The 18,812-nt window shown below is 46.2% G+C and overlaps 1 protein-coding gene across 3 annotated transcripts; it reads left to right on the top strand.

The window, feature by feature from the left end:
* The first annotated feature begins 10,192 nt into the window (after nt 1-10,192).
* Nucleotides 10,193-17,183, top strand: LOC136541473 (uncharacterized). Of its 3 annotated transcripts, none has more exons than XM_066533374.1 (12): nt 10,193-10,583; nt 11,650-11,979; nt 12,074-12,350; nt 12,599-12,776; nt 12,891-13,113; nt 13,469-13,611; nt 13,741-14,030; nt 14,122-14,334; nt 14,414-14,899; nt 15,063-15,710; nt 16,238-16,765; nt 16,846-17,183. In XM_066533374.1, exons 3-12 carry the CDS (start codon nt 12,081-12,083, stop codon nt 17,077-17,079), a joined length of 3,213 nt encoding a protein of 1,070 aa, XP_066389471.1. In that variant the 5' UTR covers nt 10,193-10,583; nt 11,650-11,979; nt 12,074-12,080; the 3' UTR covers nt 17,080-17,183. The 3 variants fall into 3 exon arrangements, with proteins under 3 accessions (XP_066389471.1, XP_066389469.1, XP_066389470.1); XM_066533372.1 differs by having other exon boundaries at nt 16,235-16,765; XM_066533373.1 differs by having other exon boundaries at nt 12,056-12,350; nt 16,235-16,765.
* The last annotated feature ends 1,629 nt before the right edge of the window (nt 17,184-18,812 follow it).

The raw sequence follows: 18,812 nt of genomic DNA, 5'->3' as shown, positions 1-18,812 counted from the left end.
CTTGCTGCCTACCATCAGGACGGGGCGCCGGTTCAACATCGACGTAGTCGAGCACTGGTTTTATTGCGGCAGTTATAGTGTTGAAGTTATCCTTCTGGACTTTGGCTTCTTGCACCAGCACATCAAACTGTGCCTTGGTTTTATGTCGATAATCTGCAAGAATTACAATGGTTCGTCACGGCAAAAAAGTATTATGGCATCACTTCCGATCAGGGGAAACCTACCTTTCAATTCTTTGGCCAGTTTGTCGGCTCGCTCCGACTCCTTCGTTTTCTCTTGTTAGATTTGTTCGACGGTCTGGCGAAGCTAGTGGAGTTTCTGCATCTTGCTCTGCAAGCACAAAAGATAAGAAACAAAAAATATACAGCCACTTGCTGCAAAGCACATTGTATGAAAAAGAATACCGGATTTCAGCTTAGATACATCCTCCAACTGCTGGCACTTCCGGTCGAGCTGTTTAGTTTTACTATCGAGTTCTCCATTTTTCTTGCTCAACTGCTCGGACATTTTCTTAAGTTCCTTGGATACAATCGCCAGCTCCTCGGATGTCTTCTTCAGCTGCTCGGACAAAGCCGTTAGTTGCTCGGACATAACCCCATTCTGATGCTCAAGGTCTCGTGAGTTTGACTCCGTAAGGTCCCGCTCGCGCTGGGCCCTCTGAATACTTTTCTCCGAAAGACTTAAAGCCTCCCGGAGTATCTTATTTTCCTCAGCGAGGGGCTCCATCCTCTTTATCAGTTGGTGCCGTTGATCGGCTGTCCGAGCTATCCCCTGCGGATTAACAATGAAAGAGATAAACCTTGATCTTCCGACAACATATATCGGTGTTATTGGCGTGGCACACACCTTGATTTGAGTCATAACTCCGGCGATGGTGGATTTCAACCTCTTTATCTCCCTAGTGGTGTTCTCTTCCTCGACAACTACCACCTCCCCCCCCCCCCCCCCGCGTTTCCGGAGAATTCAGACGGACTGGGGCTCAGGTGCGGCACGCTCGATCTCCACGACCTCATCCTTCTCCGTTGTCGCTTGAGGCACCACCGGGGGGCTCCGTGGTTGGACTGCCGCTCCGACCACTCCCGGCATCCCAGCGGATGATGACGTTTGCTCCTCAACCGTTGACGGAGTTGCATCTGTAACCTCCGGTGCATCAACAACAGCCGCAGTTTCCGCTTCCAAGGTAATGACTTTTTCGATCGTAGCCACGGTCGCGGTCGCCGACACGCCGGTCGTGTGCGCCAACGATTCACCATCGCCAGGTCTACTGGGAGCGGCGGCTGGCCCATCCTCTGTTCGTCGAGCACTCGGGGACTCCCGGACAGGAGTAGTTGTCGTTTTTTCTTCTGAGGTCACGGGCCTCGGCGTCGCACTGCGTAATATCGGCTTCTCAGAAACAAGGAGAAATCAAGGAACAATATTATTACTCCAAGGCAAATATACTTATGGTTTGGTCTTCCAATTGATTTTCTTGAATCAGCGATGCCTGCCTGACCCCCTAGGCGCAGCTGCTTGGTCGGCCTTGTGGGAGGACTCCTGTGCTTCCGCAGCGGGCTGCCGCTCTTCTTGGTGCTCGGAGGGCCCCCCCTTCTATGCGTTGTTCAGGGACTTCGGTAGTTTGCATCGCCGGGGCGTCCGCCGTTGGCTGACCATAACTTTCCCCTGCTCGATGCTTGGGAGCGTCATCATCCGCCGGTACCTCTGTCGTGCTCGGCGGAAGTGCTGACTGGTCCTCATCATCGTCCGACCACTCCAGCACAACAGTTCATCGTGGCTGAACTACTCGGTCCTCTCCAAGAGAGATGCCACCTGGTTTGTGTGCATGAGAGCTGGCGGTTTTTCTCCTTTTTTGGACCGGCTCGTCTACTGCCGGTCTCTTCCCGCGGACCTTCTCTAACACTGGGGATGGACTATCCGACGAGGAGCTCGGCTCACCCTCTTCATGCTACAGTGGCCGCTGAGGATCTACTCCTTTTGGCCAATCGGCTCTCGGCACGTCTGAAAAGTATATTGCCCTATCCTATGAATGAATCTTTTCATAAGTAAGCTAGTCCTATGCTCGGCAATTAATGCTTGATAGACACGAAGCGAAATGGTTACCTAAGGAGGCAGGTTGGTGCAGTTGAAAGCCTTCATTCCTTTTGGCCAGCTGAATGAGACATTCGAAGTAAATAGATCCATGGCACGGTCTATCACTTCCTTCTTCGTCAGACGGTCTATGTTTTCACGGGTACCGTCGTTGTCACCTTATAGTCAAATGCCGGGTGGGCCCTCTCTTTGCAGGGTTGGATGCGTCGAACTATGAAACTAGCTGCAACTAGTTCACCCCTACTCAATTCAGTTTGTTTGGCACCTTTACTCAATTCCAGAAGTTCCATTACTTGCTCCATGTCAGTGTTGTTGGGTCTCTCCGACCAGTTACTATGGTTAACCGGGATGTGGTGGACGTCGCATCGAATCAATGGGTGACTTTGTTTGATATAGAACCATCTAGAGTTCCAACCTTTTAGGGAGGTATTCAGCGAAGTGTTGATATATTCGCTGGCCATCTGAAGGGTCGAGATGGTGACTAGAGGGGGGTGAATAGTCTTTTCTAAAACTTAATCGCGTCGGCTAACCGATATAAATGCGGAATTAAGACTATCAGTCTAGCCAAGACTATACCCCACTATATGTGTTCACTAGCACCTTGCAAAGATAACAATTATGCAATAAAGGTGCCGGGCTAGCTAGAGCTCTCCTAAACAATTCTAGGAGCAAGGTTACACAAACCTATGCCACTAGTACTTTAAGCAACAAGGGAGCTCCTACACATGCTAGTAAGCAAAAGCACAAAGCTAACTAAGCTCACTAGCAATGCTCAATAATAAGGCAACCAATGCCTAATTAGAGAGCGCAAATACTTAGCTACACAAACTAAGCAATGTGACTAACAAGGTTGCTAAAACCAAATTAGCCACGCAAGGGAGCTACTTCTATGCTACACAAGCAAGAAGGTAATTAGCAAGCTACACAAGCTATCTAATTACAAGAGCAACTACACAAGCTTAATATATATAAAAGTAATTGCAAGCTTGTGTAATGGGGATGCAAACCAACGGGAAGAATAAAGTTGACACGATGATTTTTCTCCCGAGGTTCACGTGTTTGCCAACACGCTAGTCCCCGTTGTGTCGACCGCTCACTTGGTAGTTCGGCGGCTAATTAACATCACCCGCTAAGCCCGCACGTCGGGCGCCGCAAGAACCTACCCCGGAAGTGAGGGTAGCTCAATGACACGCTTTACTAGAGTTGCTCTTCGCGGCTCCCACGGGGCGAGCACAATGCCCCTCACAAGCACTTCTCCAGAGCGCCGCACAAGCTTCTTGCGTGCTTCGACGGAGACCACCACCAAGCCGTCTAGGAGGTGGCAACCTCCAAGAGTAACAAGCACCACTGACTTGCAACTCGATCACCTAGTGCCACTTGATGCAACCTCATGATGCAATCGCACTAGAATCGCTCACTCACACAATCGAATGATCACTATCAAGTATGTGTGTGATGGAGGGCTCCCAAGCACTCTCAAGCATGGACACAAAGTCCCCCAAGGTGCTCAGCACCAGCCATGGCCGAAGGCCACTTCTATTTATAGCCCCAAGGGCTAAACTAGCCGTTACCCCTTCACTGGGCAACAGTCGGGTCGACCGGACGCTCCGGTCGTGTTGACCGGACGCTGGACCTCAGCGTCCGGTCGCCCACAGACGACCACGTGTCCCGGTTCCAACGGTCACTTGACTTGACCGGACGCAGCAGCTTCAACTGACCGGACGCTGAACCCCCAGCGTCCGGTCATTTCTAGTAACCTCCCGAGCATGACCGGATGTGTCCGGTCGAACGTGATCGGACGCAGCCAGCGTCCGGTCACACTCCAGCTACTGCGTCATCGTACGTCAGCCTGACCGGACGCAGCCAGCCAGCGTCCAGTGCTTTCAGACCCAGCGTCCGGTCAGTTGACCGACGCCAGCGTCTTCACGACCAACTCGTTTTCACTTCTAACTTCTTCACCCTTGCTCCAAGTGTCCTAACCACAAGAATTTGCGTCTGGCGCAATAGAAAATAGGCATTCCATTTTCCCGAAAGCGCCGATCAAGTGTAAATGTGCCAACACCATCAAGTGTACACCACCAAGTGTAAGTGTGTTAGCATTTTCACAATCATTTCCCAAAGGATATTAGCCACTCAACTTGCCACGCCACTCGATCCTAGCGACAATGCAAAGTTAGATCACTCGAGTGGCACTAGATGACCGATATGCAAACAAGTTTGCCCCTCTTGATAGTACGGCCATCTATCCTAAACCCGGTCATAAACTTCTCTACACACCTATGACCGGTGAAATGAAATGCCCTAGGTTATACCTTTGCCTTGCGCATTCCATTCCATCTCCTTTAATGTCGATGCAACACATGCACCAACACGATCAACAATGATATGATCCACTTCATATCATCACATGATCATATTAGCTCATCGATCTTGACTCTACTTGCTCTTCACCGTTGCCATCGTCCATCGCGCCAAGTCTTGCTCAAGCTTCACCGCTACGCGGTCCATCACTCCAAAGCCTTCGACTTGCCCTTCACGCTTGCAACCGGTCCATCAAGCCAAGTCTTGTCTTGATCTTCTCCACCTTGATCACATGACTCAATGTCATGTCTCATGAGCATTTAAGCTCCTTCATCATCACATGTGTGAGCTTTGCAACATCTCCAAGCCATTTTCACCTTCATGGCATATGTTGCTCACACACATGTACCTGTGGACTAATTACCTGTGTATCTCACATAAACACAATTAGTCCACCTAAGTTATCACTCAATTACCAAAACCAAACAAGGACCTTTCACCATCCCATCCCTGAGCTGCAGGTACACGCCGTCGACCACCTTGGAACTGCTACCCCCCTTCTTCTTCAGACAGAACAAGTGCCTGAAGAGGTTGAAGTGCGGAAGAACACCGAGAAATGCCTCGCAGAAATGGATAAAGATAGAAACATGCAGAATGGTGTTGGGGTGCAGATTACAGAGGCTAATCGCCCAAAACTTTATAAGATCCCTTAGAAAGGGGTGGATAGGAAACCCTAATCCTCGCTAGAAATAATCCTCAAATACTACAGCCTCATCAGTATGTGGTGTCGGGAAGGGCTCACCACTAGCTGGCTGCCATCCAGCAGTAAGACGGTCGGGGAGAACGCCCGCCGCCACCATCTTATCGAGATCCGCCACCGACGTCTTCGACGGCACCCACTCCTCGTCGCGGCTGGCTCCGGTGGCCACTTTCTTCGGCTTTGCGGCTCCTTTTTTCGGCGCCATCTCCTATGGTTTGGTCCTAGGGTTGAAGGCGAATGCTCACGATTGGTGCAGAAGGTGAAGCATAGGGATTGCGAAGGCAGGAAGCAGGGTGGCTTGACAGAGGTAGGAGGTGATGTGTGTGGCGGCGCGGTTATAAAGCACTTCCCCCACTCTGCCTTGACTCTGAGGGTTTTTGGGAAACCGTTCCGCGATCAGCGCTACATCGACGCCTCTAGAATGGTTTAATGGGCCGCAATTTGGGCTATCACATCACAGTAGCCCACGCCGCTCATTTATCACCGCCACATTCTCTGAATTCTCTGCATTTTAATGAGGCTTAGTAACTGATACTGTACGACCATTACTCTGAATTTCTCACCGTGATTTGATTTATTCGATATCTACGCCAGAAACACAGGGACTGGCTACCTGCTCGGACGGTTCACTAATTTCTGAGCCTGGCACCACGTGACTACATCACCTACTGTCAGGCTCAGGGACTAAGTGGGCACACTTCACCTTGCAGTGAATGTGCTTGTTTTTTGTCTCAAGGCTATGCTCGGGGACTGGCTACCTGCTCGGGCGGTTCACTAATTTCTAAGCCTAGCACCACGTGACTACGTCACCTATTGTCAGGCTCGGGGACTAAGTGGGCACACTTCACCTTGCGGTGAATGTGTTTGTTTTTCTGAAAGACTCCGAGCATCCAAAGGATAAAACCAGGTATCTTTACCATTGTTTTCGAATTCTAAGTGGGCACACTTCACCTAACCATGCAGGAATTTTTAATTTTGGATTTGAGCTCCTTACACCCTTATGACAAGCTGTGCTCAGAACATACATCGGCGATGTTATATGCTGCTCGGTAGCTTCTCACAACTGCTCGGCAACTCCTTATGGAGGTCGGATCATGATTTGGACAGCTCGGTTTTGGTTTGCACCTGCTCGGAAAGTCTCAAGACGGCGTTGTGCAACGGGTATAAGGCGCTCAGAGATTAGCTGTGGGGGGTACGACCCCGGATACCCACGGCAGGTCACATGGGCTATGCCTCCAGGGGTGGCCCAGCCTGCAAGAAGGAGACTTGCGGGGCACGATTCTGCTCGGTGACCCCTGTAAGGCACGGAGAGGATATCCTGAAGATGTTACGAGATCTGGTAGGATATGTACGATCCCATGTTTCTTGTAATCTGTTATTACTTTCCGGTTATTTCTCAGATCTAACCGACTTGTAACCTTGCCCCCTAGACTATATAAGGCGGGCAGGGACCCCCTACGAATTTACAGCAAATCATACGATAGCTAATGCAAACCAACAAACCACAGGAGTAAGGTATTACGTCGTACCAACGGCCTAAACCTGTATAACTCGTGTGTCTCTGTTGCCTTCTTGTTCTTGATTACACGCTCCTCTATCGATCAATCTACCATCGTGGGGTGCCCCTCGGTGGACTACCGACGATATTCCATCGACAATCATGATGTCAATCTCGATTAATTAATTTAATTACATGAATTTTTGTGTGTCAACAATATGCCTGTTGTCTGGTTCGCCCAACCTTTGCAATGGGGAATAGACAGAACCAACGCAAGGTGCATGTTCAACCGACCCTTCTCTATCCCTGCTCCTCCTCTTCTTCTTTTTTCACGACGGAGAATATAGCTCGTTTATCATTAAGAAGAAGAGAATTACACGATGTAGCTATGGGAGAACTCTCATAGCATAGATTACAAACCACAAAGGTAGTGGTAAGTGGCCTAGAATACAAACCAAAGCAAGAAGAGAGAAAAGGGACGGGAGGAAAAAAGGATCCTCCGCCACACAACTCTAGCTAAGCAGGCCTGAAAATACATCAACGCAATGGTTGCCAACAGAGGTGATGAAGCCGAGGTGGCAAAGTATCCACCAAGAATCTAGCAAGAACGGCGACAAAGCATCCGCCCAAGATGACTGAAGCGACAAAATACCCGCAAGTAGAGGGGCCATCACGCTCACGGCAGCAAAGCAACTGCCAAAGAGGGGAGAACGAAACGACATCAGCGGCAAAGCATCCACCATAGCAATCCAAGCAACACGGCGACAAAGCATCTACCAGAGACCACGTGGCAAAGCATTCACAAGAGTGGAGCGACATCGACGGCAAAGCATCCGCCTAGGTAGCAGCGATGGCAAAGAAGAACCTGTGAAGAACCAGGCAACATCAGCAACACCAAACAACTGAGTTGGGCAAACCAAAGCGATGAAGGAGCTGAAGCACATGCAGGCACAGCACAGCCAGGACCAACTCCGGTGAGAGAGGCGGATGGCGGCAGGAGTGCTCCAACGAAGCCTCAAGGAAGGGAATGACATCCGCAGATGTCAACAACGTTGAAAAGAAGAGCACAAGGACTTTCGTCCTAGAGCCGCCCCCAACAACCCGCGTGACGAACAGAAGCTTCAACTACACTTTCAAGAAGATAGAGGCACAGACAGTACCACCGCCATCGGCCTGAAGCAAGGCACCGGGCAGAGCTTTCACCCAAGTAACAATTGTTCGTCAGATCTAGGTCATCCCACACTGTGGGGGCAGGGGGAGAACCTCCAGCGTTGGCTAGCAGGCAGCCAGCAAGCAGGCACCGTCCATCCAGCATGCCAGCAACGGCCAGCGCTGGATGGCTAGGAAGGCTAGACCAAGGCACCCAGACGTGGCCGCCGCAGGTAGCGTCCCCCATGACCGAGGCAGGCATCCACAGCAAACCGTAGTCCGCCTAGCGCACATGCCGCCATGAGCAGGCATCGGCCACGCCAGGGCCAGGCAGGCAATGGCCCCGGCCAGACCAGCCAACGTGGTAGGCGCTAGCGACCCCATAGGGGCACAGGCCGCCGGCATCACCCCAGGGGGCACGGATCCACCCGGGTGCCCGTGATTCCTTGCCGGAGTTGAACCTGGTGGCCGGAGTTGAGGGGGAGGGGGGCTGCAGCCGCACCCTTATTTAGGGGCCACCGAGGGCCGCCGCCACTGCACGGGCGGCGACGACGTCTGAAGGGGAGCCGGGAAAGGGGGCGCTTGGGGGAAGGATGAGTTTCCCATCGTTTTCCGGTTTTCACCCAGTTCATGACGGTGGCTTTGCTCAACCATCCATCCCCCTCCTCTTCTTTTTCTCCATCCAAAACAATCCCAAAAGGTTCCAAAAGAAAACCAGTGCATCATGTCATGCGTGGAAGCTTCCTGGGGAAGGGAAGGAAGGGAAGGACTAGCAGGGGCTTGGTTCACAAAATGCGGATTATAGAGCGCGTTTCTGCAAAAATGGAGTCAAAGGACCAACCAGAGGATTGCACATGGCAGTGGCCACCGCCTTTGGTGTCCTGCTACTGCATACTAGATATGCCCTAGAGATCATTGAGGCGAACAAAAAGAGTTTACGTGCAAGCCATCGTCTCCTCAAGAATATACAACGAATGGTGAACCATTCTTGGAGCTTCTTGGCCTTTGCAGGCCGGCCAGGCCCTCACGTTGAAAGCTTTCTTTCTCGCTTCCCATTCTTGTTGCTAGCTAGCTAGAGTATTATTTCATAAACCTTATCTTTTGGTTGCCAATACTAATTCGGAAACGCTCCACCGCGGGCATCTGCGCATGGACGTCGGTCGCTAAGTGGCTTTACGTGATCCATGTATTTTTTTTCACTATACAAATATCTGGCCACTTAGACTTATCTCTCTGGTTCCATCTCGTCTCTCTCCTCCATCTCTCCATTTAAAGCAAGAGAGAGAGGAAGGATGTCTTAGAGCCTATGCATCTCCTTATTATCGCCTTGAACTCGCACAGCCACCCGCCCCGCGCGTGTCATGACCATACCCACCCCCTCTCTGCGCGTCGCACCGTGTCGTCGGCAAGCTCCACGCCGCCGACATCCACGCGTCGTCGTTGAGCTCTACGTGCACTACCGTCGGCGAACCGCTTGTTGTTAGTGAGCTCTGCACCACCGAGATCCGTGCCACCGATGAGGTCCGCACTGGCAACCTCTGTGGCATCGAGCTCCGCACTGGCGTCGAGCTACACGTCGACGAGCCTCCATTCGTCTAAGTAGCAAGTAGATGTTGCACTGAAAGCGCATATTGTAAGAGTATGTTTCAAGTATTTTAGGTGTTTTAGAGGTATGTTGCAAATGTTATATATCGATGTTGCAAAAGTAGATCGGGATGTTGCAATGTTGTAATGGCTATACACGTATGTTTCAAGTGTATATTCTAAGTGTTTCATATGTTCCAGATGTATGTTGCAAGTGTTTATCTAGATGTTGCAAAAATAGATCTGGATGTTGCATATACATGCATGTTGGATGCATATGTTTCAATTGTTTCATACGTATGTTTGCAAGTGTTTTCATCTGGATGTCGTATATGTTTATAATGGTTTTCAAGTGTTTTCAGACGTTTTCACAAGTGTTGCAGAGCTTGTTTCAAGTATTTCATCTGTCTTTTTTTTGTATATTGCATCTGGATGTTCCAAAAGTAGATAAGGTTTCAGCTGATGTCGGGAGTGACGTTTGGGGCGGCGTAGGCGACGTCTGGGGAGGTGCAGGCCCACTGCTAGGGTGCTCGCTCACTAGCCCAACGCGCTAGGGCGCTCGCTCGTAGCTGTGTGGCACTGTTCGGACGACGCTAGCGTCCCAGATCGGACGTCCGGGCGCCAGCCGTCCGAAAAAAAACATACCCACAACTTAATTTAAGTTGGAACAAGAAAGTTTCTGTTGGGATGTTTGTGGACATCCTCTTCTGAGGCTACCTACATCAATTGTCAATAAACAGGGGGCCATAACGAAAAAAAATTGCTCTAAATAACTCCAACCAACAAGCTCGTTTCCTTCCTCCCATCCTCAAAATTTTCCGATCACATACCGTGTATCATCTCAAATTCCCGTTCACGTATAATCACCGTATCTCCCTCTCCTCAAAATACTCCCAGCCCAAGAAGATCACACACACGAGGAAAAAATAGCAGTTCCTGCGGCGGAGCCCCGGAGCCGGAGGCATATTCCCCGTCCCGGAGATCCCGTAGTACCCGACCCTCCCCTGATAAACGCAAGCCTGCCCTCCCTCACGGAGCCTAGCGAGGGAGAGGTAGGTAGGGAGGAGAGCCGGGGCGAAGAGCCAAAGATGCGTTCTTGAGGAGCCTGTGCAGGGGAGGTCCAATCCAGAGGCTGCCATTCCTTTTCTTCCCCCCAACCTCTGCACGCTCTTCAGATCCAGCAAATCCGGGTTATTTCTTTTGCTGGTAAGGAAGTCCCATCTTGATTGCTTTGCTCCTGATGTTTCGCGGGGATCTTCTGTGTTGCCGCGAGCGGTCAAAACCAAATCTTTCTTCCTGGGGCTGGATGGGTGGATGCTTCCAGCCGTCCAGTTTGTTTGGCAGCGTGCTGGAGTGCTATTACTTGCTATTTTTTCTCGGGGGATTTGTGCGGATTTGTTCAGTTCGTCCTGAGAAGGATGGTGCAGCGTGTATCATAATTATTGTCTATACATGCGGAATTGATGGTTGAGTCCTGAATTGATTCGATGATACGTTATTAATTTCAGGTAGTATTTGTTAGACATTCTTTCTTGTGTTAATTTCATGCCATGTATGTATTGTCAATTAAAATGTGTATAGTAGCTAGCATTTGGTTGGGGGCATTTTACAAGTATGTCTTTCGTTTCTGTTCTGATTTCTTCCTTTGTTTTTTTTTCACTATTACCGACTTGACTCCCATGTTCGATGCTAGTACTAAGAAATGTTACTAGTGATGTTCGATTTTTACCCACCTGCTGTTCCATGGTCTTGATACTATAATAGATGTGTTAGTTTATCATTCACATCAGCGCTAGATATGATTCCTTTTCTGCGAAATAAGACCATGATTGCAAAAGCACAGGTCGGTGTCAAGGGAAAGTTCTATTTCTCTATCCAAGTTGGGTGCATATTTATAAGTTTGCTGTGGTAGGTCAACTTTTGATTGAAAATATAGAATTGCATAAGATGCATAATCCCAAGACTTGAAGGCGAAGGCGTTTACCTTTTGTTGAAAGACTTCTTATTCTTATCAGAAATGTTGTTTTTATGCTTGACAATCAGCAATGTAATTTTTCCATGTTGCAAATTGATTCTAAAACTTGGATGTGCATTCTCTAACGGAGTTATGTCAATTTCATTTTGTATGATTGATTGTTTTTGCATTTCTTAAAAACTAGTTCACTTTCCAGTTTATCAGGCATATAATTCAGAGCATTCATTATTTTAATGGCATTATAATTTCTCACATTATATCGTTTACTCATTTGCATCCATTTTACTCATCATGCAGGTTGATGTATACTCTATAGTGGTTCTCTACTTAGCATCAAGTCTTGACATGACAATGGCCTCGTAGCTCGCGGCTCTCTAATAATAATAATTTTACTCAAAATGAAGCTATAGCACCATGCTATTTTAGGTTATGTGGGTAGTTTCTTAGCATAGCGAAACTGTCTTAGATAATGGAGATGATGTCCACTTAAGCATTTCTCCTGGTAGATATACGATTGTAATTACACCAGAACTGTACTTCTATTAAGAACAACATCAGCTGTAACATTAGCAGTAAGAAACAGTCCAGATAGTGCGAAGAAGTTCAGCAGTTGGCCTGCTCTTTCAGGTACTCTCACATTTAGGAAAAATGATTTTCTAATGTTATTTTGATGGAGTACTTATTTGCCTCAATAATCATGTAGATACTGTGTGTGTTCCAGAAATTTCATGGAGACTTCGATATCTCCACCAGGAACATCAAAGCAATCAGCTGTCCGCAAACCTTCTCCTGGAAGCTCTCTTAAGGATCTGTGCCTTGTTTCCAAACAAGGGTCAATAGCTGAAGTAGAATCTGCTTTGGCCTTGTTGAAAAAGAGTGGTGGGAACATTGATGGTAGAAATGCATTTGGCCTTAGTGCCCTCCACCTTGCAACATGGAGAAACCATCTACCCATTGTGAGGAGACTCCTAGATGCTGGTGCTGACCCAGATGCAAGGGTATGCACTATACCTTTTAGGGTGCTTCCTCTGTTTATCTTTGCTTTGAGCATTATTTTCTTTTAGTTATAATCCCAGTAACAGCCTCAGCTGTATCAAGCCACTACAACAATTGAAAAAACACACAAATGTTGTTTTGTACAGAACATCATGCGGATAAACTCATTTTAATTATCAAAATTTTCTTTAGTTTGGTGCTTGCTTGAGGTTTTGTGTGTAAATTCTCACTAAAATTTCCACTGTTGCAGGATGGAGAATCTGGCTGGAGTAGCCTGCATAGAGCGCTTCATTTTGGTCACCTGTGTATTGCTGGTGTTCTTTTACAGTTTGGTGCTTCCCTCACTTTGGAGGACACTAAGGGCCGTACACCTGTTGACCTTCTCTCCTGTCCAGTATCACAGGCGAATGGAGATTTTCCGGATGCAGGTAGCTTTCTTCTGTCCCAGGAAATGGTTCACTTAAATTCTACATAGTTTGATGCCCTCTTGGCAATTTGGCTTGCTTTATGGAAGTTTTTATCTCTTTTTTTTTTCATTTTAGTTGCAACGGAAGTCTTCAGTTGGGGAAGTGGGACAAATTATCAGCTGGGAACTGGCAATGCCCACATGCAAAAACTACCATGCAAAGTAGAAACCTTGCATGGATCATATATCAAAACAGTTGCTGCATCGAAGTTCCATAGTGTAGCAGTTAGTTCTGATGGCGAACTATACACATGGGGATTTGGTCGAGGTGGTCGTCTTGGTCATCCAGATATTCACAGGTGAGCAATTGCATGATGTGAAAATGAGTTGTTTCTTAACAGATCAGAAAATTGTTTCCTCACCACTTCTGTTAGTACCGATGGATTAGCTACTCCCTCCAGTCACAGAAATTTAGTCAAACCCTAAAAACTACAAACAGCAATGGCTTTTAAATTGTTTATTACTTGCAAAGAAATAGTGATCAAAGAAATGCATCGAAGACTTGAAGCTGTTCAAAGTCAAATGTGATGAGTATTAATGAAGACTAAATTGGCTTAATTGTTAGCCAAAGTAATCGAGCAGTAATGTCTCTTTTCCTGTGTAAAATTTTCCTCATTGTTGAGTAAGTTTATGAAACCTGTTATTCTGTTACAGTGGCCAGACAACTGCTGTGATTACCCCTCGCCAAGTGACAGTAGGATTAGGCCGTAAACGAGTTAATTTTGTGGCTGCAGCCAAACATCATACTGTGATTGCTACAGAGACGGGGGAATTGTTTACCTGGGGATCAAATAGAGGTATGTGTGGTGCATTTGAAATGCATTTTTAGGCAACATGAACCTTGGGCACATAATTCATGTCCTTTTTGTCCTTACTAATATTATTTTCCCCTTGTGGTCTGTAACAAAATCCTCTGAACGATGCAGAGGGTCAGCTTGGTTACCCTTCTGTTGATACCCAACCAACACCAAGGCGTGTTAGTTCGCTCAAGCAAAGGATAATTTCTGTAGCTGCTGCAAACAAGCACTCCGCTGCAGTTGCTGATACTGGCGAAGTATTCACCTGGGGTTGCAATAAGGAGGGCCAGCTAGGATATGGCACTTCAAACTCAGCATCAAATTGTATTCCAAGAATGGTGGAGTACTTGAAAGGAAAAGTATTTAGAAGTGTATCTGCAGCAAAATATCATACAATAGTGTTAGGAGTTGATGGGGAGGTAAGTTGGTATTCTTTGAAGCTTGATTTTTACACATTTTTCTTGCATTATGATAATTGAACAGATATATTGATTTAATCCATTTTTTCAGGTGTTCACTTGGGGCCATCGCCTTGTCACCCCACGGCGTGTCGTAGTAGCTCGATGCCTTAAGAAGGGTGGGAATACAAACCTAAAGTTTCATCGTATGGAACGACTTCAAGTGATTTCAGTGGCTGCTGGAACAACGCACAGTACTGCTTTAACAGCTGATGGTGCTCTTTTCTACTGGGTTTCGTCAGATCCTGATCTAAAATGCCAGCAGGTTTGGTTTCTTACCTGCTAAGGTCTTAATTGGTATAGCAGGAACTTGTTCATGTTTGCATAACATCATCTCTGTACAGATATTTTCAATGTGTGGAAGGAATATTGTGAACATCTCGGCTGGAAAGTACTGGACAGCTGTGGCTACATCAACTGGTGATGTTTTCATGTGGGATGCAAAGAAACGTAAGGATGAAACGCCAATCTTCACTCGGGTGCATGGTGTTAAGCGAGCAACATCTGTTTGTGTCGGTGAAACACACATGCTTGTGCTCTCAAGTATATACCATCCTGAGTATCCGCCCAAACCTAAAAGCCAAGGCATAAAATCCATGTTAGAATGGAACAGTGGAACAGAAGAGTTGGATGAAGATATCCTGTTTAATGATGTTGAGCCCAGCAGTGGTTTATCAGGAAGCAGCGGTGAAATGAGCAAAGGTGTGCCTAGCTTGAAAAGCCTCTGTGAGAAGGTTGCAGTTGAGTATTTATTGGAGCCAAAAAACGCAATACAACTTCTTGAAGTTGCTGATTCCTTGGAAGCCAAGGAGCTCAAGAAGCATTGCGAGGTAATGGCATAAATTTATAATGCACTGTTGTGCTGCAGCTTACAAGCTCTAATCCTTCTGTTAATGTATGTTTTGTGTTTATCTTTCTTCAATGCAACTGTTGCTTGTGAAATTCCATATAGATATAGATGTTGCTGAGACTCTGTTGTTGAATATCCTGCAGGATTTAGCTATTCGCAACCTCGATTACATTTTCACAGTGGGAGCTCCTTCAATTATGAATGCTTATCCTGAAATTCTTGTGAACTTAGAGAAACTGCTAGATGAGAAATCCTCGGAGCCTTGGAGTCAGCGCCGTCTTCCCACAATGACAGCTACCTATCCTGCTGTCATTGACAGTGATGTAGAGGAAGATGAAGCAAGAGAATTCCCTAAGCCCTGTAAATGTGGGAGATCATCAAGGCCATCTGCAATGTCAAGTCATGACAACTTCCTTCAGAAAGACTGCACTGCTGAACAAGCTGTCTCTAAGCAGATCAGAGCATTTCGCAAGAAGCTGCAACAAATTGAGATTCTTGAGGCTAAACAACTTGCAGGTCATCAGCTTGACAATCAGCAGCTAGCGAAGCTCGAGTCTAGGGCTGCCCTTGAAGGTGAACTTGCTGAACTTGGCATTCCCTCAGAGGCATACTCAACTTCCTCTGCTTGTCCAGCAGATGGTAGGACAAACAGAAAACCTGAGGTTTCTAAGATACAGAAGAGAAAGAACAAGCAGGCTACACAGACTCTGTCCGTGAAAAGTGAGCCTGGGCAACAAATCCCCATTATGGATCTTCAAGAAGTTCTACCAGTCAATATATCTGCTGAAAAGGTTAGATTCTGTTGTGTTTGCACTCATCCAATGATTCTATATGGTTTCTGCCTTTTGTAGGTTCTTTTTTTTCTTTTTCTTTTTTTTGTGCAGACATGTTTATTAATATCATCCTAGATGTTTATATTGTAGGAGCTAGCAATTTCAAAGTATTAGTTTATACTCTTATTTTACTATTATTTTGTATCCCTGTTTTTCTTGTGACTATTCTGTTTTACTATTATTATTATTATTATTTTGGATCCCTGTTTTTCTTGTGACTTCTATTTTGTAGTCTTACAAGTAGTAAGATGTAAAGTTGAGAGGGTGTCCCATGCTTTATTCTTTTAGCACCTGTTTTGTGCTTTACTTGCATGGAAGGCCAAGTATTTTTTCTCCCTATGTGGAATCTCGTACCTTTTTATCTTTAGTTACACTACACTTTGCATTCATCCACAATGCTTTGAGTTTCTATTCTGCTACTTGGATTCATTTGGCTATCTTCAGAAAGCATAATTGCTAATAAAACTGTATCTACATTGAAGCAGGAGGCGTATGCTGCTGATCCAATCAAACATATAGAGGCTGCCGCTTTCAGCAACACAAAAGACATTGCTTCTCCATTGGAGAAGAAACCTTCCCAACCAACTTCATCAAAAAAGAAGAATAGGAAAGGTGGCTTGTCCTTGTTTCTGAGTGGTGCTCTCGATGACACCCCAAAACCAAGCCTCCCTGCCCCTGTTGTGCCTATCACACCAAAGCCTGAAGGACCTGCCTGGGGTGGTGCAAAGATAACCAAGAGACCTGCTTCTCTTCGAGATATCCAAAGCGAGCAGAGTAAAACAAATGAGCCTACTTCGGCTAAGGCAAAAGACCGCTATGAGAACTCACCTGATAGTGCTGGGCGTGTGCGACTTTCTTCATTCATTCCAGATTCACATTCAAGCCCAATAGCTGTCACACCTGCTCGTGCGGTGCCTTCTTCTGAAGGTGACCAGAGCACACCACCATGGTCATCTTCTGCTACCTCACCCAATGTATCACGTCCTTCGCTCAGGGACATACAAATGCAGCAGGTAGTGTTTTCATTTTCATCCAGGACTGTTTTAGTATTCTCCCCTGTGAAAATTCTAACTAACAAATGATTTTTATTCAGGAGAAACGGCACCATGGCATCTCCCACAGCCCGAAAACCCAGACATCAGGCTTCTCTATACCGCACCATGACGGATCACCAGAGGTTGGTGTGAAAGACAACGTACCCAACCGCTGGTTCAGGCCAGAGATTGATGCTCCATCCTCCATCCGCTCTATCCAGATCGAGGAGCAGGCTATTAAAGACTTCAAGCGCTTCTACAGCAGCGTGAGGATTGTCAAGCCGCAGGTCTAGTGCTGGCCGCGGCGGCCTCTTGGAAGAGTTACTGATCCCCTTAGGCTCACCAGTCACCTCCCTGTTTACCGATTCATTGTATATTCAAGTGTACAGTTGGTTTCGTTCACCATAGGTTCCTTTGTTTAGGGGTGCTCCTCTTAAATTTTAGTCACTATTTCATCGGATGTTTAGACACATGCATGGAGTATTAAATATAGACTAATTATAAAACTAATTACATAGTTTGCGACTAATTTGCGAGACAAATCTTGAGCCTAATTAGTTTATGATTTGACAATGTTTTGTTATAGTAAACATGTGCTAATGATGGATTAATTAGGCTTAAAAATTCATCTCGTGGAGTACTGACGGATTATGTAATTTGTTTTTTTTATTAGTATCCGAATACTCTATGCAACATCTTCTCGACACACCTCCTAAATTTTAGCAGTCGGATTCAAACACACCCTTAGCTGAAATAAACTTGAAAGCACCCTTGGCTTCTGCAGTGGTGATTTCATTTAGTTATAACAGAAGGATGTATAGGTTATGTGAGATCACCCGGCTTGGCTCAACACTTTTACTTGAGCCAATGTTTTTTTCCCACCAAATCTCTTTGGTTGTTGCAAGCAGAGGTCATAAACTGTGGTGCGTCTGCACCCAGGCACCCAATATTTTAATTTTGGAATCTCACTTTGGGGCTAGCCTAATGCTTCTCTGTTCTCAATCTGTTTGACTGGTTAGTGTGAGAATTTGGTAGATAGCGGCATACTTGTGCGAGTTCTACTTTTTTTTTTTTTTGAGAAAAAAAGTTGATCCAGTCCCACAATACTTGTGCCATAGTTGCACAATGGTCATCTACTTCACCAATTGGTTCAAGATCTGAAATATTTGCACAGTGCAATGCGTGTGCAAGTTCTTTGTGCCCGTCTCAAAACATATCTTATAGGTTTGAAATTGTTTATCTACTTGTAACTAATTTTGTGCAACGTTCTTCTCTCTAATTCTTTGGAGCCTCAGGTTAGGACTTGGTAAATACTATGGTCACTGGCCATGCCATGAATTTACTTTGTTTCTTTTTATACTCATTTATTATTCTTGTATATAGATGGTAGCAAGTACAGCTTTGTTCATCAGCCTGCCACCTATGGCTATTGGGTAAGGTGGCAATATTTTTGTTTGTTTGCCCTAAAAGTGAGCACTAGCGATGAGGATCATATGTCATGTGCTCTCCTGATGACATCTATGCATGGGGCATAATATATATATATATATATATATATATATATATATATATATATATATATATATATATATATATATATATATATATATATATATATATATATATATATATATATATATATATATATATATATATCCCATGCTGAATCCTGGTGCAGTTTTGGAGTTATATACTTTTGTGGGGAAAAAATGGTGGGGACGATCCATGCCATGGAGTAACTATGGTCACCCATCGTGCATTTGTGAGACGCATCCAATGCTCATGTGTCCAACGTACGAGAGAGATGTAGTTTTTCTTTCTAATTATTCATCTTAATTTAAGCAACAGATTCATTCGTTGAAAACATGCGTATAGAACTATAAACATGCAAATCCACGGTGGGTGCTTATAGTTTGACCGTTTTCACCCAATCCCCCCCCCCCCCCCCCCCCCCCCCCCCCCCCTACTGTGACTCAGCTGTCAGCTCATCAGCTGCTCTCTACTTCCTGAACCGAATCGTGATGTG

Source organism: Miscanthus floridulus, chromosome 3 (assembly GCF_019320115.1).
Source record: "Miscanthus floridulus cultivar M001 chromosome 3, ASM1932011v1, whole genome shotgun sequence".
Taxonomy (NCBI): Eukaryota; Viridiplantae; Streptophyta; class Magnoliopsida; order Poales; family Poaceae; genus Miscanthus; species Miscanthus floridulus.
Note: the sequence above shows the minus strand (reverse complement) of the source record. Positions and strands in the feature narration are given on the sequence as shown.